The sequence below is a fragment of the Harpia harpyja genome, chromosome 2 (assembly GCF_026419915.1).
Source record: "Harpia harpyja isolate bHarHar1 chromosome 2, bHarHar1 primary haplotype, whole genome shotgun sequence".
Classification (NCBI taxonomy): Eukaryota; Metazoa; Chordata; class Aves; order Accipitriformes; family Accipitridae; genus Harpia; species Harpia harpyja.
In genome coordinates, this window is record NC_068941.1 from 41522448 (window position 1) to 41547592 (window position 25145).

General features: G+C 41.7%; 2 protein-coding genes across 6 annotated transcripts in view; both read left to right on the top strand.

Annotated features, from left to right (window-relative positions):
* The window catches only part of LOC128137112 (uncharacterized), a 66597-nt gene extending 52270 nt beyond the window's left edge, over positions 1-14327 (top strand). For 2 of the 5 annotated variants that reach the window (XM_052777782.1, XM_052777797.1), the window contains exons 17-20: positions 4350-4433; positions 5992-6115; positions 11160-11250; positions 12381-14327. In XM_052777782.1, coding sequence (XP_052633742.1) covers positions 4350-4433; positions 5992-6115; positions 11160-11250; positions 12381-12455 — 374 coding nt within the window. In that variant the 3' untranslated portion in view covers positions 12456-14327. The other 3 variants (XM_052777790.1, XM_052777805.1, XM_052777814.1) reach the window with 3 other exon arrangements.
* A 4007-nt stretch (positions 14328-18334) lies between these two features.
* On the top strand, positions 18335-23758 carry LRAT (lecithin retinol acyltransferase). Its single transcript, XM_052777825.1, has 2 exons — positions 18335-19222; positions 19843-23758. Exons 1-2 carry the CDS (start codon positions 18668-18670, stop codon positions 19993-19995), a joined length of 708 nt encoding a protein of 235 aa, XP_052633785.1. The 5' UTR covers positions 18335-18667; the 3' UTR covers positions 19996-23758.
* The last annotated feature ends 1387 nt before the right edge of the window (positions 23759-25145 follow it).

Sequence of the window (25145 nt, forward strand, 5' to 3'; positions counted from 1 at the left end):
TTTCTTAATGTATAGCACACTTCATAATTCCCTTTTGGTCCAAACAGAATCTTTCATTACCTTATTCCTGCTCACCAGAGAAATGAGAGAATTAATTTAAAGTTGTGGATCGATAATTTCAAATCTAAATCAGGTGACTGTACCTGAAGATTACTTGTTAGAAATATTTCTAAAAATAATACTAATGCTGAAAGAGTAATTCAGGTATTGAATTCTGTGTATACTCAAAAAATTAATGCTGTGAAGGCACCAGTATGTTAAGATCTATTCTGGATTGCAGACATAGGTGAGTAGTATTTTGCAAAACTGGTAATACAATAGTGTAACAACTAATTATAAGTTAGTAGGGCATGTCCTGTATCACGTAGAGAAATTCTTAAATACACATATGACTGTTTATTGCCATTTGAAAGTCACTGATACTGGGTGCCTGATTGCCATGCATGAGTTCATTTTCTCCATCTATTCAAACATCTCTTCAATGCGGTGATCTAGGTGTTGTGCAGAAACAAGTTAAACTCTTAAGTATGTTTTCAGCTCTTATGTCTCTTGCAAATCTAATGTCACACCAGAATCTTTCTGATACCTGGGAGTTCCCAGGAGGGCAGTGAGGCATTTGCACCATCAAACTGGGCTAGTTAAGGAATAGGTAGTCATTGTTCTGTTTATTAAAGGGGTTAGCAAAGGTCCTGGTATTCCCCTACACCCCCCCCCCCCAAGGTGACTACAATGCTAAATATTGGAGAAACAAGAAGCTATTAGACTCCCTGTTGCCTTCTTATCATTTGAGAAAACTTTCTGAGGTGCCTGACATCAGCATTTAAGTACTGAATTCTTAAGGCTTTATTCAGGCAAAACCCCACTTTTGAGGGACAGCAGAGCTCCTCCAGTTGTTTCCTCTGAGATGGATCTCTAAACTTTTGCCCTTAGTTGTAAATAGAAGTGTTTTCTGTATGTGACTAAATACTTACCTACTTCTGTGGCTTAACGCATGGACAGCATGGATGAGAAATAGACATATGGGTTAGACTGTAAAAGGAATAACTTCTGCTAAAACATTTTCTGTCAGCATTTAGTAAGGAGGGAAGTATTTTTCTTAGTTTCATGGTTATCTCAAGTGTGAGGGACTGTTAGTTGTCTTTGAATAGATAAGAGAAATATGTGAAAATGGATTTCAAAAATGCTGCTAGATGTGGTTCTGGGAGGGTGGAATTTGAATTTAGCATTTGCCCTAGCTTTGAAGGGAATTCTTTTGTAGATTTGTTTAAGATGTTTATTAAATGAAAACAATTTCCTGATAAACAGATCATGAAAGATAAATCAATTAGGGTAATAATAAATGAGAACACCAGAACACTCTCTTGAACTGGTTTTGTTTAAAGGGAGACTGTCAAAGACTATCTGTGTAAAATATCTGATGGAGAAAAGACTTCTACAGCTTATACAATTTAAACATTGTCATACTTCAGCCTTTGAGGAAGCACTACATTTTTTTTTTCTTGAATTGTGTATTGAATGAAATTATTAAAAACAATATGAATTCTGTGGTCTATGAAGTGTGGTAGTCCTGTCCAAAATGAACAATGAGCTTTAGCTGGACTTTTTCAGATCCTCTCTCAATAGAGATGTTTAATCAAAAATAATATTCCCCAATTAAATAAATACACCCTTTAATATTTTTCTGCCAAGTTTCATGGCATATCGCTGCTTGCATTTTTCATGGAAGTGAACATGGAAAAGACGGTGAGCATCAAGCTTAAAGCAAACCTGTGGCAACTTTTTCATTGTGTGCTTTCACCATTTCAAATTGCATGCTGCTGTGACTTGCTAACAATGAAGAATTGTTGTGGCAGACTAAACTATAATCACTCTTTCAGCTCATCTTTGACAGTGACCCAATATATGTTATAAAACTTTTGGTCTTAGTTAAAGCAGTTTAAGCTGATACGTTGTTTGGGGTGTGGGTAGATGTTCTCTTTCCAATCCAGCTGTGCCAGTAGAAGAGGTCGCTGCGGTGAGCCCCCAGTTGTTCGTTATTGTTTTCCCTGTTATTGCCACTCAAATGTGCCAGAAAAGCTACTCTTGTAAGTGTTGCCTGATCCGTTTCAACCAATTAAGTACCATGAACGAAGATACACTATACAAATTATGTGTCATGTTGTAGTGAGGCGTTTTTGTCATCCACAGTATCTCCCACCCCATACCCAAATGAACTTTTGGGATCTGTCCAGCTGCCACTGCCATTGATTTGCAGCCTCCCTTTCTGGTTGGGACAATGAATACTGCAGCCAGTAGGATTTGGACATAGTTTCTTTCTTACCCAGCTTTGCTAAAGCTCTTTAGGTCAGCTTGGCTCATGTCTGAGGAGTCAGCAGTTCTGTTTGGGCAGGAAGGACTTGAAGGTAATGATGATTTGGCTAGGGCTGGGTTTACCTGATCACCTGATGCAGTTCACAGAATGCATATCTACCCATGCCTTAATAGTAGATGCACTTTAATTTAAATCATACTTGAACTTACCACAGTGTTAATTTTGGTTTTAAGTATAATTTAGAAATTCATTTGTATCTTGAGGGTGAATTTAAATCGGTATAGTTATACTTCTTAATATAGTCTGCCTTTGGCCAGCATTTAGAGCATAACAACTTTAGTACTGGGTCTCTTTCTCCCTAAAATTTAAAACAAAACTACAAAACCAGGACAGTAGTTTCATGCAGAAGCAATAACAATACACAGAAGATAGACTGATGCATTTTCAATTGCATTGGGTCTTGCAATGTGAAGTTTGTCCTACATAATTGATTTACAAGACCCTCTCTTCGATTCCTTTAAATTTGACAGTTTTTAACACATTAGACACTGAAATTTTCTGTGACAAGCATGTGCCCAGGGCTGAATTGTTCGGGGTTTTTAAAAAAAAAAAAAAAAAAATTTTGGACATTTGTCAGTTTCTTTCTGTGGCTGCCACCAGCAGCTGTTGCACCAGCAGTTGTGACAGAAAGCAAAGCAGGAAGGCGGTCGCTTCTCTGTTTGCATGTTCCCCCTGCTGGTGTCCAAGGAGCAGGAGTGGGGGAGAGCTGCCGCCTGCGTGCAGAAGGATGAGAAAATGACAGGAAGGGACAGAGGAGAGGGCAAGTGAGGGGTGAGAAGTCTACTGCGAGTCAGGAGTGTAGATGAGTCTGTTAGAGATGCTGGGACTGAAAAGCCAAGGATGCCAGCAGAGCTGATATGGCCATAGGCAAGTTAGCTCAGAAGCAAAATAGGCTGGAAATTACTAGATTCTCACCACCTAAAAACTGGTATATAACCTACGCTTCAAGTTTCAGTATTATGCTGCTATCAGCGAATAACTGAAACTCGGTGGCAAAGTGAGCGTTTCATCTCTCGCTTAGGGGAACAGTAACTAGATGGTGACAGCCTACTAGTAATCTTAGTAATTAACAATGGCAAGAGGTCCGGGCTATGAAGCTTAACCATCAAACCTCACATATAAACTGTGTAGATCCCACAAGATTGAATTTCTGGATTTGGGCAGGAGTGGGTTTGGTTTTTTTGATATGTAAATGGATAAAAATAATACTTAATATGAACTCTGTTCAATGAAGTGCAACAATCTTTATGTTCCTAAAGGCTTGAAAGTCCAATACTCGGACGTCGACAAGTTAAAAAATTAAGACTGGCTTCCTATAGAGCATGCATTTATGACCATTTATGACTTTTTCTTATCCAATACTAAGATATTTACAAAATCAGTACTTTGAAAAAGAAATCTTGGGTTTCTTCTATGCAGCTGAATAAGTAACTGTTATAACAGTGCATATGGAAGTGAGAGGTGTGTTGTCTTGAAAAGGAATTTTAAATTGTGACTGTTTTCTACAGACATTATCAGAATAAACAGACATTACAGAATTATCAAGACAGTAGCAACTACGTGTATTTTCCACCTGCACTGGAAGCAGAGATATCAGTGTGTTAAGGGGACAAAAGTTGTCAGCTAGTCAAGAAATTACAAGTAGCTGCTGTGCCTCCTTCAGAGATACCACATTGCTAAGACCAAGATGAATTTTCATATTCAAGGGTGGTGGAAGAGGGGGTGCCTGGCACAGCATTTGGCTGTAAAAAGGTAAAAGGGATTTGGGAGACAGAGCAGGAGGGATCAATTTTGTAATTTTGGCCCTCAGCCTCACCTCTTGTTCTCCGGATGTTCCTGCGGGAAGAAAGCTTTGGAAATGTTTTCAGGAGTACTGCAAACAATGCAGAAAGTATACCCTTAAAATGACGGTTACTTCTTCAAAATGTACTATTATTTATAGCTATCATTAAAATGTATTCATTTTTATATTGTATAGATCTGCCAAGCGGTCCACACACTTATCGCTTAGAAGATCTTGCCTATACTAGAAGTGGAGACAAAGGCAACTCTGCAAACATAGGTATTTTTCTTTTTCTTGCTTTCTGAAGCGATGTAAGATTTTCACGTGAGAGTTACGTAGCAAGTGCTCTTCCTATTTTTTTTTTTAAATCTCTCACATCACTTAATTTGTTTTTTTTTTATTTGTCTCTGTGCTGAAACAAAAAATAATCTGTATAAAACAAGGATTTTACTAATGAAATACCTGCAGTTTTCTGTTTAGCAGCTGTTGAAATCTGAGGTACTAAATAAAAATACTTGCATGTCATACTACGAAGAAAGATGTTTGTTTAGGGTTGCAAAGTTGAGCTCCTCAAAGTTAAGAAATGCCTTTTTAAGGTTTCCTTTACACATTAGTTGCTACTCCTTCATGTGTATGTGTTATGTAATGTAATCTCTTGGTTGTCTGATCATGTATAATATTTCCATACATGAATATTGTAACACGTTTATGGCTAAAACATTGACAGTGTTAGGAAATACCGAAGTTGTTCTTGCATGTAAGAGAATGGTTTTTATTATATTGTAAATCCAAATGCTGTATTTCAGTGTGCAGTCTCTCTACATTGATTGTGCTGCTGCTTGCATTGTTTAATAATTCCTTCTATTCCTTACTTCTGCATGCAACAATTGGCTCTCTTACTTGTTGGAAGATGAGAGCGTGTGGTGTTCAAAGCTCAGTATGAATTAAAGGTGCGTTTGGGATTTGATTTGCTATTAGCTGTCATGCTAAAACTGATTAATTTTGTTCATTTATATTTAGGAATATAATTTTCTTGTCCTTGTTTGTGAAACTGTTTTTTGGGTTGAAGAATGAAGGAACGTTGATTTTTATTTTTTTTTCTTCTTTTTTTTTTTCCTTTCCCCATGGTTGACCACTGTTGCAATGTAGCATTGCCAAATCATGAATGGTACTTAGCTAATAGACTTCCTCAGATACAAAGACACTATTGCTTTATTAAGGAACAACAATAACAACAACAAACTTGACCTCTAAAATTAATTTAGCTTTGAAGTCCATAGATAAAAAAATTCCTGTGACACAAATCTGCTTTCTTGATCCTGCTGTGGAACCTCAGCTTCAGCATAAAGTTACCTGAAGCTTATGAAAGCTTATTTACAGCAATAAAAATGTAATCGTGATTTCTCACACTTACGTCAGGATCTCGTGCAAGGAGTGGGGCAAGGGCCAAACCTTCAGTCACTGATCATGCCTTGTTATGGTTAATTGTGATTACTTGTCTAAGCCTTGCAAACCATTTAGGGGAAGAGAACTGCCTGTGGGTTGCTTGTTCCGATGTTGTTCTTTAGGTGTCTTGCAGTGGCAGGGACTGTTTGCAGCCAGAAAAAGTCCAATAATCACTTAGTCTGGGAGCATTCTTTCATGTCATGCTCCACACTACCTCTCTACTGACAGAGAGAAAGCTGTCATGCTATAGTTTTTTTATTCAGGAGCTCATTAAAGAGGATCTGTATGTACAGTTTCAGTTAGGAGGAGGATCTCAAATCAGTTTTGAAAGGATAAATACGAATTGGTTTTAACAGCTCCTATTCCAACTAACACCAGTTATACCTAACAGGTGTGATAGCACGGCATCCCCTCTACTATCCATACCTAAAGAAAACTTTAACTGCTCAAGCCTTGGAGAATTACTTCCAACACCTTTTAGAGCAAGAAAAACCCAAAGAAGAACTAGTAACAAGGTGAGTAGCTTGCTGCTCAGTCCACAGTTGTATGGTAGGTAAGTGATGGTATCAGAGGTTATCTTAAAGTATGTTAACATAAATACTGCAAACCTGTGTGTATTGTCTTAAATATTTTTTATGTATCTTTCTTTGCCTTTTTAAATAACAGCCTGAGCAATAGTCATTGAAAAAGAACATGAACTTGGGCCTCTCCTGAAGCTGGACAAAGGCAGTGAATCTCTTTAGTGAAGGCATTTAAATTCCCAGAAATAGCATATTAGTGCTGGGGCTATTTCTTTGTTTCGTTCCAGTACAGAATGTCTACAAAATAGAAATAACTTCTAATGTCCTTTGAGAAATGTATCTTTCCATTGGTTTTGAACCATTTGGAGACTGCAGGAGCCTTAGTAACTGAAGCTTCCCAAGCCTCAGAGCCACTGCAGAGTTGGGAGTTTGAAATCCCTAAAACACCACCTGAAAGACATTCACGCAGCCAGTATAGACTGGAACCCAAACTTACCTGATCAACCATCACAAATGCCTCGTCCTAACCCTCTCTCTGCAAAACATTTTAATCTTTGTGAAGTTCACTCACTTTAGAGAAAGTATTCCTTTGAGTACCCCACTCTCACCTACTTTTTTGCCATATATACGAAGCCAGAATTTAAAGAAAAAAACCCAGCTAATTTCCCTTTTTAAAATATGACAGAGAATACATCCTAAACAGGACACTTTCACCTGGTATTCATCTACAAAAGAATATCCTCTGCCAGCAGACGGCATATGTAACATTTTTGTTTTCGTGGTATCTTCGGCTGATGCTCAGGGTCTTTCCTGGGGACTGGCAAATGAGACATATACTGTTCTTGTAGCATGAGGTAATAGGGCTCATTCTCCTAAGGGTGTCCAATAAAACAATCAACAGATTTTAAACCTTTTTCTCTCTTTAAAAACAAACAAAAGCTTAATATTGCAACAAACCATTCAGTCTTCTAAAACCTGTTTTGATACAGAGTCAATTATTCTGCAAATAGGGAGATTCTGCCAAAATCATTATATATTGCCATGGGTAATGGATAAACTGTTAAGTGTCTTTTTGCTTCTTTAAAGAGCTGGAGTCAGAAAGGTGCAGCTCAAAGCTCAGAGAGAGCTTGGAGTTATTTTAACCCCCAATCTTTGAGTTGTAAGTGCCGTTCCTTGTCTTCACAAGCAGCTCAGTGCAGATGTCGCCCATTGTTTCGTAAGTGCTAACAAATCTATGTATCTAATAAATTGTGATACCAAGAAATGTAACTGAATTTCCTGTGAAACGGAGCAGAGAAGGGAAGAAATCAAAAATGTCACGCCTCCTAATGATACTTTTAGAAATCTATTCATTATTGTTCCTTAATGCTGTTTACGTTCAAAAATAAAAGTTGAAATTTGCTGTGTCTGGATGAAGCCAATTTATTTTGATTAATTAGATTATCTGTTCCTGGGTTTGGCTTCCTTTAATGATGTGATAATGGAGCTCTGTGAGTGAATTGAAAAACTACTGGGGAAAAAGAATAAATCCTTTTGTGGAAATAGTTAGGATTATAAGGATTATGCTCATGTGCTTCAGATTGTATAGTTTCTTTTTAAATTACTTTGTTTATTTTTTAGTTTTAACTGTCACAAAGAGAGCTATCTTACTCTTTCATTTTCATTCATTTCCTTTATTTAAATTGAGAGTGGTTAAAAAATATGTATTAGTTTTGCTACTAAAAACATACCAACCGTGGCTCTGCCTCACAACAGAATAGAGATTGTCAGCCAATTGCCTTTCATTCTTTTTCATTAAAGCTATTAAATAGGTGTACTAAACAGAGAAAAGGTGGGATTGTTTTGATAGGGAACACTGAAAACTCATAAACTTCCAGATTTTCAGGTAACATAGTAACAAAAGATGATCTTTCAAACCCCCCCATACCCTAAAACCCCAAACCTATGTGATTGCTTCCCCCTGCTGTGTAGAGTACATTCTTAACAGATCTGATAATCTTAAGATACAGAGTAAGAAACTTTTCATTTAGTGGCATTAGGACAGTCATTTAAGAACAATAGTAAAATGATCTTGTAAGAATTTGCTGGTTTCATCTTCTGAAATACGGTTGTCTTCTCTATGTTTTGAGAGCATCCCAATGCTCAGAAATAAAAATATGAAAGCTGATTGTTTCTTACGGGATATTTTTACTAAGAGCTGAAGTACAAGAAATGTGGATACTGATGCTTCTAGATTGCTTTTTTTGTACATATATTTATTATGGGGGAAAAAAATACTTCTCTCCAGTATATCTCATGCAAACACCTCTAAGCCTATGGACTCAGTTCCTGCTTTCCTGTGATGGGAGGAATCCTATCTTTTCTTTGATTTACATGCATTAAATAATTTTTATATCATTATTATTTCCATGCATTTTAACAGGAAATCCACAGGGAAACCTGACTACTTTGAATAGGTATGGACAGCACTTTAAAGGAAGTAGTTAAGCAGGCACCCCATTGTGCATAAGCATATGAGTTCAGCTAGAACAGTGAATTTTCCTTGTTTTACTGGGTTCTGTCACAGACTTAGTATTCTTTGAAGGGTTTATTTGTTTTCTGTGCTTTTTGAAAGCAGCTCTTAAAACTTTTGATTGAATTGTACAATTAGATAATATTTTCTTCCTTTAGATCTCAGTTAATTAAACTTAAATTGTTTAATTATGCTGGGTAAATGCATGCCAACATTTTGGTTAATGTATTGTTGCTGCTCAAGACTATTATGATGGTTATAGTGGGCTTTCTTCTTTTATTGTGGGAGTGTGTTTTTTGTGTGGAAATATTTTGGATACTCAGATGCTTCAAACAGGCCTTAAAATATTGAAAATGCTGACCTTTGTATATTATTTGTAATACTAGTTTTAGCTAGGGTATTTCACTGTGAATATTTCCTCAAAGTACTTGGAGTTGAATGTGCCATTCTGTAACATTCCGAATTAAGATCTGTTGCTTGTATTACATACTCCCTCTGCCAGAATTACTGCAGAAAGTGAAATGAAATTCTTCCACTCTTTTTGTCACTTGCTTCTGCTTTTGTACACGCTTCAATTTCTCTCCTGATTTGTTTAAATGATTAAGAAGTCATGAAAATTCTTTTGAGAGCTGAGGTATTAGCTTCTGGAATACATACTCCATTAGTCTAGTTCCTGTGGATAGATCTGCCAATTGTGAAATTCCTTGCTGCCTGGAAGTTATTGCCAGTTTTTCAGAGTAAAATTTACAGTGTAGTGTTTTGGTAGTCCTCTAGCTCTCATGGTATATGGTTATTGGTAATTTGTATTGAGTTTTTTAGTTGAAAATGTTGTGGGGTCCTCTGATCCCCCTATGTAGTTGATTATGCTATTAAATTTAGTAAATTATGTAGGTGACTTATTGTGGAAATTGCTTTATTCTTCATATTCCTGTTGTCTAGTGGAGCACTGTTGGATTAATTGAACTTTCATGCCTTCCCAATGGATTTGCCTTTAAGCATGATAATGTTGCCTGGCAAGTAGTTTTCAAGGAAGGTCCACAGAATGCTAACACTAGTTTTCGTCTTAATAACAACTAATAATGTTAATACTAAACTAGAGTGTGGTAATGAAAGAGTAGAAGGAACAGTGAAAACTCATTGCCTGGGAGACAGGCACAGACACTTCATGACTACTGCTTGCAAGAGCATAACGAGAACTAAAGTGTTTGCCAGGCCGCTCAACAGAATCATCTCCTTCCATGAAAGGTTTGGGTCATATGCCCAAGATACAAGGGCATACAGAGACGTGAACGTCAGCAACAGCCATAATTTTCACAATTCTAAAAAGGAGCTGAAAAAGATAAACCTCAGAGCGACAAAATCAGCAGTACAAGAGCACTGCAAGAAATTCCACCTATTTCAGAGGACAGATTTGAAGAATCTGTCCCAAACAAATGAAGATCAGATAGGTGATGACTAAAGAAAAAGAGGTGGTGTGTGGAAAAGAGAAGTGTGATTTCAATTCCAGCAGTCAAACATCTGGAGACAGAGGAAGAACTGGTTATTGTCTTTCTCTGTTATTCCTCATGTCTTGCTGATGTTCTGATTAAATCCTTTCCTATGGCAAAAAGGAAAGCTATTGAGTTCTTAGACAAAATGTTGGAGGAAAGCAAAAACAAACAAGAATAATACAAGGAAGATGACAAAACACTGAAAAACTGTGCAAGGAGAGGCAAATGGAAATATGCTGTAGACCTATTTATGGAATTTGAAACAACTTTGTTAGGAAACCACAGAGCCATTTGCCAAACTTCTACAAAAGTTTCCAAATTGGAACTGCACCAGTCAAAAGCAAAGATGGAAAAATGCTTACAGTGGCAGTGGAACAGAAAAATAGGTCTGTCGCACTAAAATAAAATTATATCTGAACAAAGTACATGGCTCCAAGAAGGCATTGAAATGTAGCTCTACTTTTCATTTGTTGTAAAATTGTCTGTAGTTGGTCATAAGAGTTTGATCTAGTGACTCACAGTTACTTCTCAGTAATAAAGAGGATGGCTTCCCAATTAGCTGGTGGCCTTTGTTAGCAAAAGTGTGTTCCAGGAATTAAGTGATTGTATTTTTCAGTATCAGAACTAGGAAATATTAAAAATACTTCTCTCTGCCCACTGTGTTTTCTGGGTTCATACTGGACCTTGAACCTCTTGCCTACAGAGCTTTCTATGTGGGCTTTAACTCTTATTAAAAAAAACTAATGCAGAAAACAACCTCATTAGAAATGAATGAGTTTTGAAGTTGAGCAAGAGGAGAATAATTACTTTATGGTCCTGCTTTAAAACTATTATGGACTGTTGATATGGAGTAAGGGGAAAGAACAAGAAGGCAGGGAAGGCCGTGGGTTAATATTCAGTTAACTTTTAGGCTTGACTCAGTAGTGGGATGCCATCAGAAGCACGAAATTTTTCCACTCTTGTCTTTTGCTTGATGTTCTCTACAAGTGTTTCTTACAAAATCTCCTGAGAAACAATATTAGATTTTATTTTACAGATACGAATTGCCAGGAATCCATGGATTAAATTTTGTTCTGAAGAACTCCCTTGGTGGTGGTGGCATAGCATCCCTAAGAAGTGACCCACAGGCATGTATCAAAGCATTGATTTTAATCAAAGCATTGATTTTAATGTAGTTATCTTTTATAACTATGTATTACACAGTCTCTTTTATAACCAACTTTTAGGCTTGAACTGTAAGCTTTTGGTTTTGACTCTTTAGTTCCTTTTAATTTCCTGTTAATATACATTATCTACTTAATTCTTTTAAGATTTGAAAACAACATAGGGAAGTAGAAAGTTGATTTAGAATATTTGGTGAAAAAGATGTGTACAAGAAACTGTTAAGAGAGTCTTCAAATCAGTTATGCTCTTTATGATGTGCTACCTGTGTTTTTAAATGCACCAGCAAAATTAACTTCTCAAAGGCTGTTGCGTTTTGGAGAATGCAGATTTACTAGATGATTCTGATTGTTTCCTAGTACATACAGGAGCCATTAACTGTACGACAACTCTTCTAGCTTAGCCTATGACTCCTACAGTTAAACTACCGATAATTAATATAAATCTGAAGGAGAAAAATAGATGGATAGGAGATCTTGTGTGTTGATGACTTGTAAATCTGAAACTAACATTTTTTGCAAGTGTATAATTTGAGTATTAAATATTTGAAGCTTCTAAACCTGAAGATGAGATCCCTTAATGTGGCAATCCTGTGGTTACAGCAAAGCACAATTCTGCCACCATAGGCTGAGAAATGCTTACGTATACAAATAATCTCAGCATAGTCAAGAAGGCTGTTCACAAAATAAGATGCTATGTATGAACCAGATAGCAGAACTGAACCCAAATTAAATTGATTTTTAGCACTAAGTACCAAATAAATTGAAGAAGCTATTCCATCTGTTCAGGTTTAGATGCTTGAAAACTCAACTGTATAGTTTTCCTTAATTATATTTATTCACAAGTGAGAAAATCAAATAAATGGAAAAGGTAGATATAACTGAATAACCTACAGTCCAAGGCTTGATAAAATTCATCCCAAATTTATATATAAGTATATGTAGAGATAAATACTCAAAAAACTTACACAGCATGCTGAGTTCTTACACTGATTATAGGAAAAATACCCTATTAAACCATCCTTAAAAACTTAACTTACAAAGGTATTATATTTAGATAGCAAAATTAAATGTTGGTTGGGTTTTTTTTCTTACAGGGCAAAGCACTTGGACAGATGCTGTTGGATTTCCAGATCAAAAATGTTCCTGATTTAAAATCACTGATAGAGTAACAGGTGTTTAATACATATGCTTTTAACACTGAGTGGTATAAAAACATGTTATAAACAAGAACTGGCTTCTTGAGTGAGGTTTGGGGTTTTTTTTTAAAGTCAAAGAGTAGAAATTAGTGACAGTTATCTCTCAGAGGCTTAGCTATATGGCACAGATTAGCAAATGTTTTGAGTAATACCAGACTAATAGCTTTGTCTGTGACTGATAACATTTCCTGTCTAGATAATACATTGGACGAAGAATTAATTTATTTCCTGTAAAATAGAATTAATCAAATTGCAACATAACATTTAATTATGAGACAAGATAATCTTTGTTCTAAGATGGAAATTACCTCCTGTTCCGTCCATCTCTCTTCCTTCTCTCAATCTTTGTTTGAAAATTAAATGGACCGATGTAGTTGAGCTCCTGTCATCTGTGTGTGTCCTGTGCTTGGAGTGCGGCTGGGTAACCTGCTGTGCGTTGCTATGAAGTCAGCACTGGGGAACAGCTTTCCCTGTTGGGCAATAAAGTAATAATTGTTACTGCTACAGAGTGACTGGTAGTAAATGCTGACCTTTGGCAGTGATCAACCAAACTTCTAGCACTTTGTCCAATTAATGACAGACTTTATTATCACAGTTTCCAACATCTCTTACTGATTAATCCATCAGTTGAAAGCACTGACGAGTAGTAAATTGCAGATCTTGGCATGGGAGTAAATTTGAAGATGAGGAAAGGAGAGTGCTGTGAGCTAGTCTGCCTGCTCGCTCTCTCTTGTGATGGTGCAATCCTGGCAGGGAGGAAGGGGGGCTGGGTGGTGGAGGGATACCTTGTTTTGTTTCAGGGCTCTTAAGTGCTTCTTTTGTGCAGCAGAGTCCCACCTGGATTAAGTTCATTTGACTGCCGTTTGCATTGCCCTTCCCACAGAAAGGTCCACAAACTTTCCACAGAAAGGTCTGTCTCCAGCTGTGAAGGAATACCACGTTGCATGCAGTGTGCTCCATCTCTCTTCTGACTTTCAGTTATCACCTCCAATCTCCCTGCACAATATGACTAGCGTGTTTAAATTAGGATACTCCTAAACTTCTTCACCTGTTTAAGCAGAGACTTAAAAATCCATATGATACTTCCTGGGGCAATATCAAGGTGGAAATTCTGGCCCAATAACTGTATTTCCTCTGCAGAAGCCATAGAAATATTACTCCGTGTGTTCAGGCATTTTATATTCAGAAATGAATCCTTTATTTTGTGGAGACTGTATTAATTGTTTAGTACTGACAAAATGAAACATTACTAATATCACGTAAAATCATTAAAATAAGCATTTTTAACTGTCACCAAAACTATCTCTTATTCGTTCCTAAATCTCAGTCTGTGCTACCACTACTATTAATTTCCTAGCCTCTTTCTTGCTATTGAGGACTATACAATGAGTTGTTCCCACCTTTCTGTAGTTTTGTTCACTTGAATTGAAGGTATCATAAGTGAACACTTCGTCCATCTAAACATACTACTCTCTTAGCGAGTCATAAGTACTACCTGTGTATACAGCATGGTTCAGTCTAGTTGTACAAAATGAGTCATTACTTCATTCCAGAAAAATATCCAACTTAATAACTTCAGAGGGAAAACGGCATGCTGGTTTTATTACATTTACAGTCATTGTTCATTAGAAAACACTTACTAATAATTTGGAAGCCTGTTAGTTTAGCAAAACAGACAAAGGTATTGAGAGTGATAATAAAAAAGTGATAAACCTCAGTAGCAAACCTACAAGGATAAAAAGGCTACAGTAAATATTTGCAGTTCACTCAATATGCTGCTTAAGTGACTCTGTAAATGTGTATGCAGTAATCTTTGAATAAAAGTGAACATTTATAAAGTATAAATTTGTTTGTCATTTATGTTGTTTCTTCTACTGGAAGAGAGTGATGCTTCAAAGGTTCTTTGTTTTGGGGTTGTTTCACTTGCCTGCAATTTCGTGCATTGTCTTTGCTGGTTCCTTTCTTCCTTCAGATTTTGTCTGTTCTGTCCCCAGTCTTTTTTAAATACAAAACCTGAAAAAGTAAATGATACTATTTTGTAGAGAGCTGGTCATTTACAGCTCTACAATGGAAGCTGTAATTTGCTGAAAAGAATGGCACAGTGTTCAAATGGATTGGATATGGGAATACAAAGGCATTATTTTTTAATCCCTGGAATTGCCCTTTTGGATACTGTGAACCCATCCTTCACAAAAGTGTTTTCTGTCCATTATTTCTTTCAGTGCATTGGCTTAAACCAAGTGGCATTGCTTTTCAGATACTTTTCTTGCAAACTATAGCCTCCAGAAATCCCTATCCAAAGATTCTGTTCTCCTTGACCTCCTTAACATGTTTTGAATTCATGAACCTGTACTTGTTCCAGCAATCCCAGTTGACCTTGAAAGCTTGTTAAAGCTGCATTTGTTTTGTCATCTACGGTAGAGATTGAGTAATTGAGAAATGTTTGGTAAAACGTAAATCATAGTCGAAGGTGAGCATGTATGCAGTCAGCATTGGTTTAACTTCAGTCAGTTAAAAAATGCATTTTGCGTGCTTGTTAAACCAGGGCTGTTCCTCATATAGGCAAAACTTACCCTTCCAATTGCCTTTCCTTCCTGCTTTTTTCCCTACTGTGTTAGCTGTGAGGGCAGGATGGAAATAGTAATGCCTGGCATATAAAACAAGGTTCCATCTGATACACAAGTTTCAGTGTAATGGAAACTGGTCACACCTCTTACCTGGGAAGTTTTTGTGCTGTGGCTCATCTGCATTACAAAACAAAGGCTGCATTCTCTTACTTCTTGCAGCTTTCTTACTGCATCTCGCCTCCCTCTCGAAAATAAATCATGGGGTTTATCGTTAAATTATTCTATAGCAGCTAACAGTCCAAACACTTTGTCAATGTTTGTTGTTTAATATTTCAAAGTGATTTTCCCACTACTATTTGTGTATGAAAGGTACAAAAGTTATTATACAAAAGTGACCCAAGATAAAGGATGTGCCAGAGTGTTTGAGGCACAAAGTATATTTTTGGTTTAGCCATCTCCAATGAAGCCATTTTTCCACTAAAATACAGGTTATTTTTCCCTTTCAGAGGGGAGGAAAAATAATTGTAAGTATACCTTTCAGATTTTGTTTTACATCGTGGCAGTTTGAAGGTAATAGGAGTGCAGCCCTGAGGGTTTGAAAGCAGAAAATGTTGGGTTGCAGGTTGCCTTTCAAGAATCTGAATGGTTTCATTCAGAAATGACTTTGATATGTTGTATTAAGCGCTTTGCACACAGTAACGCTCACAACAGTTGCAAGGTAGTGGCAAAGCATTACCTGGGTGGATTTCACCTGCTGCAGCTGGGTATGTGTGTTGGCTGGAGGAGTGAAGCCGTTTCACAGCCCTGTCTGCTGTGTAATGCCTTGTGTGTTTGTTCTCTTAGGGTTCCTGGGCCTGAGAGTGAGCGAGTAGTTTGGGGGGGGGGCTCATTAGTGCCTCAGGTATGAGGAAATTACACTGCAGAAATGTCACACCTCTCACCTTATTTCTTTGAAACCTTCCCATGCAGTAAGGCTTTGAGTCTCCTCCTCGTGGTGATTCCTCTTCTTCGGTTTCATCCTGGTTTCCTTTCCCGATTTACTTGAAATGGACCCTGGTGATTTGGGGATTAAAGCTAACTGGCATTAAGAAAGCAAACAAAGGATGCCTGCAAGTAAAAGATCCCGTTGGGAAATGTCTCTTTCTGCCAGGGAGTTCGGCTGCATTCCTGTACCTACCTTTGGGCAGGGGAGAGAAATCTGAACCGTAGGACTGAAGCATCTCTAAACACGTATTTCAACAAAGACCATCCAGACGCTCCCTTGTCAGCTTTGGCGAAGGGAGGGGGGGTCTTGAGATGGCAGCACTGGGCAGGACCAGTGCTTATCCTCGCAGGAGGGAGATGGGAACCTTTCTGTGCCAGGACTTTCTGTGGAGTCTTTGATAACCTTCTGGCTGGGGCACATTGCTCCAGCTCTGGACCGGTTGGCTGCGGTTGGCTGCTGTGACCATCACCAGACGGGTGAGACCCTTTATCGTGATGAGGGTTTTTAACCTTTTCTTTTTCCCCTGTCCCTTAAAAATAATGCACTAGTTAAAAATAAGAAAAGCTCCCCTTCCTCTCCCTGTTTTTATTTACTAGTAGCAAAAGCTTCAAACCTTCCAAATTTATTTAAACATCTGGATTTGAAAACATGCTGGTTTGACTATATAATTATGTGTGGCCGGTGGCTAATCCAGAGGGTTCCTACCAGCATCATAAGCCACATCGATAAGGTACTTTATCTTTTGTAAGTGATGCTATTTGAAGTAGGGGCATGAGAGGGCTAAGCCTTTGTTGTGTAAAAATTTGGCTGAGACTTTCCAGAGAAAATCCCAAATGCCTGATCACTCTGGCAAGAAGTGCTGGCGCTCAGGCCTGTAATTGGCGACCAAAAAAGAGGTGATGGTGGGCCCCTCTCTTTGCAGATGAAGCAAGACGAGGATCATCTTCAGTTCCCCAGGAAGCTGCTCTCTGCTCCGAGCAGGAGGGAACAGGAGGGCAACACCAGCCATCATTTTTTGTTGGCAAGCAGTGAGGTACCCCACTCCCCTGAAATATTTTTTTTCACTGAGGAGTGGAAAACTCGCTTTGGGTGGTTGATAAGCCTCATTTTTCCTCTGCACAAGATCCTGCCCGAACCCTGGTTCAGTATCCACGGCAGTAGGAGGCTCTCACCTGCTGGGTCCTTCACATCCCCTTTGCCTTTCTATTCATACCAGAGCTGTTCCCGGATGGAAAGAAAAGGGATGGTGAACCTTTTCTCTTTTTTGGTGGTGTGACCAGAGGGGTTCTACAGCTCGAGGGTGGTGCAGGGATCTCATTCTTGACCCACAGGCTCTCGGGTTTAAAGTGACCGAGGAGGGAGAAAGAACTTGCCGTTTCAAGACGGAGAGGCACCGAGCTGTTGCTGCACGAGCACTCCTCTTCTTGCTTCCCGTTTTTGTACTTGGCATCGTGTTCGTTGCGGTGTTTGCCTGAGCGTCCGCAACCTGCAGGAGGCCAGCTCGGGCAGGCGGGCAGCTTTAGGGCCTGGGGTTGGGGGAAGATGCTCCAACGAACCACTTCTTCTCCAGCATCGCCTTCCCCCCCCCCCCGCCGCCCACTCCCGGTTTGCCACAGAGGCGAAAGCTTCCCGCTGCCGCCGGAGCGAGGGAGCAGGAGTGCCTGCGGCACCAACACCAGTCAATGGCAGCGGCTCGGGCCGAGGCGGCGGCGGGGACGCGGCGAAAAGCTACAGCCGCGGCGGGGCGGGGGGTGGTGGCAGGCGGCCCTCTCCCCTGCCCCTCTCCGGGCCCTGTCATCTTCCAGGTAAGATGAATGCCTGTCCCATCCATCATCCCGCAGTCCCCGAGGGGGCGGGAATTTGCTCGGCTACTGAAACTTATTAGCCTCAGACGGGGCGGCTTTGTTGACCTGACAGGGCTGCTCTTTTGTGGGCTCTGTTGCCGGGATTTTAGCCATTTACATAACGGATTAGCGTGAAACAAAACGCACGGGAATGCCGCTCCGCCTTTTCCCCACTCTTTCTTAGCGGGCGGACCTTTCGAGCGAGTTAATTCATAACTGTGACTTCCCTCTCTCCCTCGGAGACCTGTTTTCTTCCGAGGACGAAAGGCGCGCTCAGGAGCCACCCCTCCGCTCCGCTCCCCTCTCCCGCCGCCGAGCGAGCACTGCGGCAGCCCCCTCCCCTCCGCCCCCGAGTCGGCCGCCTCTAGCCTCCCCCCCCGTTGCCCCTGGGCGGGCGCCCAGAGCCCCTTCGGTCCCATCGGCGGGGGAAGGTGAAGGAAGCGGCTGCGGCGCCGGGAGCCCCTCCGCTGTGCTCCCCGGGTGCGGGGCGGACGAAGGGCTTTGAACTCCCTTTTCCTTGCCCTTCTACCTGGGAGGAGAGCTGCGGCTGGCACCCGGCCCCAGGGCCTGGGCGGCGGGCACCGCGCCGCCCCGAGAGCCGGGACGGCGCCCGCCGCGCTCCCCGATAAAGGCCGGCGGCTCCTCGGGGCGGGCGCTCCCCGCACGCCCCTCGCCCGGTGGGCTGGCCCCGGGTGCCCGCCCCGCCCCGCCCGGTAGCCTAGAAAAAGCGGGGCCGGGCAGCGGGCGCTGCTCGGCGGCAGCGAGGGCTTCTCCCATCCCCCGCCGACCATGAAGAACCCGGTGCCGCAGGCGGCCTCGCTGCTGCTGGAGAAGCTGCTGCTCCTCGTCCACGTCCGGCCCCTGCCCGCGGGCTCTAGCGGGGAACCGCCGCCGCCGCCGCCGGCGGCCGCCCCCGGCTACTACGACACCAGCTGCTTCAAGCGGGGCGACCTGCTGGAGGTGCCCCGCACCCTCTTCATCCACTTCGGCATCTACCTGGGCGAGAACCGCGTCGCCCACCTGATGCCCGACATCCTGCCCGCCTTCACCGGCGACCGCCGGCAGATCCAGCAAGTGGTGACCAACAAGCGGCTCATCCTGGGCGTCATCACCAAAACGGCCAGCATCCGCGTGGACACGGTGGAGGACTTCGCCTACGGCGGCAGCATCCTGGTCAACCACATGGACCGGCTCTTCGAGGACCAGGTGCTGGGCAGCGAGGAGGCGGCCCGCCGGGCCGAGAAGCTGGTGGGCGCCACGGCCTACAGCCTGCTCTGGAACAACTGCGAGCACTTCGTCACCTACTGCCGATACGGAGCCCCGGTCAGCTTCCAGACAGACAAGGTACGGCCCGGCCGTCGGCGCCGGGGAGCCCCGCGGGGCGCCGCTCCGCCGGGAAGCCGCGCAGCTTGCCGGCAGAGGCGGCGGCCGGCGGCGGGGGCGGTGCTGCCCTTCGCGGCCGCGGCGGCGGCGGCCCCGCTGGGCGCTCCGCTCCCCGAAACTAGGTCAGCCGCCGCCGCCGCGGGCTCCCGGGACCCGCTGCCCGGTACCGCCTGCCGCCCCCCGCCGGCGGCCGTCCTCCCCCGCCGGTGCGGAGCCGCTGGGAAAGGCGGGTAGTCTGGCCTCTGCTGGCTTCAAGTGGCCAGGAAGGCGAAGCCGCGGTCGTAAGGCAGTTAATACGCGCTTAAAACTCTCGGAAAGCTGCTCGTTGCCGCCGGAGCCGCAGGCGGTACTGGGGCTAAAGCTCGGTGCCGGACCCGGTGCCGGACCCGGTGCCGGACCCGGTGCCGGACCCGGTTTTCTCCCCGTGCGGTGGCCTAGAGAGCCCGCGCGAGAGCGGGGGGTAGCAGCCGCTGGCCTCTAATGGCGAGAGTGGGCACCTCCAGCTGTCCGGGTACAGCTTTCCTCCTTAACCCTGACCCTTTACTTTTTCTTCTTTTTTTTTTCTTTTTTTTTCCCTCCAGTTCTGTGAGACTGTGAAGATGATTATTCGGGACCAGAGGAGTGTTCTTGCTTCAGTGCTTGTGGGATTAGCATCGATAGTCTGCCTAGGTTTGGCACCCTCCACCACGCTCCCCACTATCTTTGTTCCATTCTTTCTGTGGATGGCTGGCTAACAGCCTTGCCAGAGGCTCACGGCCAGCCTCTGTATATAGGATGTATACTACTGTATTTACGAAAGCACGGATTACTCTTCGGCGTCGCGTAAAGTTTCTTAACCTTGTGTGCCATTTTTAAATACAACTTTGTCTAGAACACAGTGCACAAGGCATAGCTTACTGTGTAAGCCAAATAATAGATTTCCTGAAAATCTCGGTACATTTTAACACACCTTTAAATCATGAAAAAGTAGGGTTGCGATGCAGTTCTGCTCCTTGCCTTTCGCCGTAAGTGATTCTGGTAATACTTCTTAGCTGCAGACCTGGGTGCCATAAGTATTAATAAAAACAGATGATGGAGTTCCACAAAGCGATGGATGTTGAGAACAAACTACTTACCTCTTCCTTTGATATGTACAGTGTATATTCAGAAGTTACCGTCTCTCTTTCTAAAATACTCTTTAGTGGAGATACAAGTGAGTAAACTGACTCTTTCTGATAGCAAAGAAGAAGAACCAACCCTAGGCTGGGGGCTGGGTGCTACAAGAGCACATCTGGCCAGATTGGCTACAGTCATTTCCCTTCTGGGAAATGTTCATTAATCTCTCATTTGTATTAATTGTGTAAACACTTGCTACCATATTGAACAACTTTTTAATTGGGTTAGTGGTGAGGAAAGACGGCAATTCCTCAGCATTTTCCTTCCTACTGATAGTATGGCTAATATAAACTGCTACAGAGGGTTTTAGGGGATACAGGAAGAAACTAGCTTGCTTTATGACAACTAGTTACATACAAACATTGGAAATTTCCAGCATTCCAGGTCACATGGCAGGGAGGAGGAAGACAGATGCCAGTTTAGTTCCTGCCTTTCCTCAGCAGTGGGACCCACGTGGGTGACATAAAGCATCAGGGATTGTTGGAGCAGTTTCTGTGGTGGCCATACTGTCATTTTGGATATTGCCTTAAAACAAGATGCCTCTCGGTGAAAGATGACATGTCTTCCTATACTCGTCTCTTGTGCATAAGTATTCACTTGCAAGCCAGCAGTTGGTGCTAAAAATGTTTCGTCTTCAATGTTGAGGCCTTTCTGTTTATCAAGAATGTGTAAAGTTGGATTTGAAATCAGGTTCATCTAGCCAATTGTTTGAGTGCTAAAAACCTTTGCTATTTTTTTCTTAGCGGTGTCTTAATGTATGCAGAGAAATTGTTCAGCTCCTGGAATGCCTTGCATGCGATACATGCACTTACATGCTCATGTGCTGTGCTTGTTTTCCTTTCTAGTCAAAGGCAAATACAATGGTGTCTTCACCAAGGACTGAACCTCAGATTTACTTCTTTCTATGAGTAGTGTTCAGTATCCTGTCATCAGCTCTGGTACGGAAGTGGCCACTTTCCCCATTTTGAGAGAGACTCATTTTAACTGTGCTGTAAACCCCCTTCTCCTTCCCCTAGACCTTACAGCTGCTTGAAGATTGGATTCTTGAACTGTGAGTCTTCTTGGCTGCTCTCTAATCATCTTTCTCCTTCTGGCTGCTCCACTATAACCGACGAAGAATGTAAAGACTGGGGTGAAATTCCAGGCTCGTAGGAAACAGCAGCATGACTGCTGCCGCCGTCAACTGAGAGAGGATTTCAGCCCAGCTTTCAGTACGCGTTCAGTCTGCAACCCAGCTCCAAACAGCTGGATATCAATTACTGTTGGACCCTCGTAAACAACTTCTCCTTTCAAAGATCGCAACACTCAGTGTAACTGTTTCTGGTAAACTTTTAAAATTACGGTGTTTTTTAATTAACATGAATTGCTTTTTCATAGTGTACGCGTTAGTAATATTTACATTAATTCCAGTGTGGTTTTTTTACTTGCTGTGCCTAAGGTATGAACTGTAGTCAATACTGTAATTATATAAATAGAATTTATTCATTTAAAAATGTCTACCGGCCTCTTGAAATTGAGTATAATGCTGTAGCATTTCTCTTAACATATCCCAGTAGGGCACTGAACAGTCCATTAACATGCAGTTACATGGTGTCTGATTACAGGTGGGCTTTTCTTTTCCCCTTTATTTACTTGGGATTTATAAGAATTCCAGTGATTCTTATGATTCACTTATACAATAAACAACGGGGGTCATGACCAGTAACCAAATCGTAAGTGGGATTGCTGGAAGGCAGAGAAATGTTCCTACTCTAGCTTCAATATTAAAGGACCAATGCTCCTGCTTTGCTAATGCTGTTGAGAAAAAAGCATCCAGATTAGACTGGGGGACAAAGCTGGGATTTTCCTAGGTGTCTATGAAAGAAATTAAAGCAGTTGCTTGCAGACTTCCAGCTGTATTAGTAGAGAATTTTCCTTCAACATGCGAAGTTTGCAACTTATGAAATACTATGAAATGGTCTAGAATGTCTTGCTATATCCTGTCATCAAAGACAAGTAATAATGTGGGCATAGAACAGAAATTCAGCTGCATGTTTAGAAGTTTTTCCTACCAACCATAATTCTAGCAGAGATCTGGAAATTTTGTTAAAGTCGGGCATGAGTCAAATCAGTCATACTCTGCGGGGAAAAACAAGACTAGCAGGCATGAATTCTCATGTTCAGCTCAGCGGGTGGTGTTTGTGCGCTGAAATATTTTGGTAAATGTCAGCGTCAACTTTTTTTTCTGTAATTACTTGAGTAAAAATAAGCACTTGCCCTAGGTGGAGCACTGCATTTCAGACTTGAGCTCAACTGTGATGCCATTGAAATGAAGGAGCTAGTTATAATAAAAACACAGAAAACTGTGGAGCAGTTCAGCTGTTCGGAAATGTGTATGCTTAGAAGTGAAATTGTTCATCAGTAACTGTAAGTGATGGTGATGGGGAGTGTAAATCTAGAGCTGCAGCTCATTTTAGTGGTGGGGCTGTTTTGAAAAGCTGTGGTTAAACCAGAATATGTAATGGAGGAGTATAACCATCACCCCTGTGCCACTGGGAAAGGCAAGTAGTGAAGACATCAAGTTAAAAGGATAGATGTTTCGCTTCAGGCTTTCCAAAGAAAATAAAAATAAAATGAGCATTCACAAGGCTTGAAATGTTTTTACAAAACCTGTGTTTAAAAGAAAAAAAAAAAAAGAAAAAAAAAGTAGGTTGCTAAATGAAGACATTAGAACAGTGAGCTTTCTGTTTGTATTTATTTTAGCTTGGAACATAAATGATTACTCATTTTGTGGTGAGCAGTCATCTGCTGCTTGATTTCACCTTTGGGTCCTCCTGTGCTGAAGGAGAATGCTACATATAAATACCATTGAGCCTTTTAATGAAAACAAAATCATAGCAATACTTGTTAAAGTCTGAGGGGGTGGGGAAAAGGGAATTAAACTTGTGTGTGACTTGACATCGTCCAGACAGGTTTTAGAAAGCAAGCTGCAGCAACAAGAAACATTAGAACTGTGATCTCTAGAAATGATATGGTGTTGTATTATTTATTGCATGTTCTCACATTAAATAAAGCATCACACACCACTGAATGATACAGAACTGTGTTAGACAGTCATTAGTTAGCATTTCCTTTATCCACTAAAATTAAAAAAAAAAACTTCTCGGGTGACTCTAGGATCCACTTGCTCCTTACACTTTGTAGTAGCTTAGGACCTGATTCCTCTCAGCACTTAACTATCATGAATGGGCTTACAGGGGGGAAATGAAGATACAAAAGCTTAGTAGTTCTGAGGTTTTTTGCTGTAGTGCATTGCACTTTCCTGTAAGCCTTACAGAAATCTTTCAGAACACTGTGCTGGTAAAATAAATGATCTCCTCTGCTGTAGGAATAGATCACTAGAAGTATTTGAGGGCTATTTTTGGCATAATTTCTTTAAAATCGATTCTGTGCTTGTGTTTTGTGGCTTAGCTTTGCCTCTGAAGTCAAAGGAACATTTAGGATATGGTCCTGAGTGTTCAGAGGCTTTGGGAGAAGGGGGGGAAGTGGGGAGATCTTTCGGAGACCTAAATCAGAACTACATTTATTGCAGTACCGCAGTTCTGTCTGTGACAAAACCGGTGATTTACATTTACTGTTTCTGTGTCTCATAGGGTAGAAAACTTTCTGTAAGATGTTCTGTAGCTTTTTAATGTTTTCCCTGTTTATTAGGGAACTTTATTTAGCCCTGTGACCTTCTTTTAGTAGTTGCCTCTTCCCTATAGCGTATCTGTGAATTGGAAAACAGTCGGCAGCCGCTCTGTGATAGTGCCATTTGGAGCAAATCAGCTGCACAGTCCCTTTCAACTACATCACAACACCTACGACTAGGTGCTTGGTCTGAACGAGGCAGTGAAAGTGTGGGAGGCAGATAACCTAGATTTGTTTTACTTGCAAGGGCAGGGCATACTAAGTGTGCTGAAGGACCGATCCGTGAACACAGTAGGTGTGCGCCTGTGAAGACTCAGATGCTGCTTAGCTGGGCACAGTGATGTGTCTGCTCTCCTGTCCCCAGCTGGAGTTTAGGGGGCTTGAGATGGGGTTGCATGTTAGGGCAGAGATTAAATAGGTTAACTTACCTTCTCGTAAACTGAGAGTTATGCCATTAATGCCACAGGCCGTAATCTAACCTTGTAAATAAAATGGGCTGGGGTCTATCTTCTGACTATGCGGTGGTACACTGTGACTCACATCTGTATAGCTAAACTCCCTCACCGCTACAGCGTAGCTTCACCTCCGGCGGCTCTTCGTTACGTTCCCTGGCCTGCCTTGTCCCAAGGCACGCTCCAAGGGAGCACTAGTTACCAGGGGCTGCAACTGGCATCATGCAAACAGCATCCATGTGAACACAGATGACCGTGTACAAATGCGCAAACCTATTCTGTGACCTTGTTTAGCTGATTAACCTGGCCAGAATTTTAAGGTAGACATCCCCATTTGTTACCCAAAACCTTGAGTCCCTTCCTGATTGAGCAGCATTTTGAATGGAAACAGCAATACCATTTTATAAAGAGTGCAAAAATGTGATGGTTACAGCATTTCTGGGGATTTGGGAGACCTGTTCCTAGGACCTTCTCAGTCCATCCTGCAAGAGCCTTGCCAGACTTTGGATAAGGCTATGAGGTAGCTACCCTTCACCTTTTCTAATTTTATCTCATGGTTAGGACAGTGATTATTGAATTTTTTTTTTTATCAAGTTGGGCAACAGCTG

Bases quoted from the DNA above. Each gene is read 5' to 3' on its own strand.
- LRAT (XM_052777825.1), top strand. From the start codon at position 18,668: ATGAAGAACCCGGTGCCGCAGGCGGCCTCGCTGCTGCTGGAGAAGCTG. The intron at 19,223-19,842 runs GTACGGCCCGGC...TTTTCCCTCCAG, and splicing joins TCAGCTTCCAGACAGACAAG to TTCTGTGAGACTGTGAAGAT.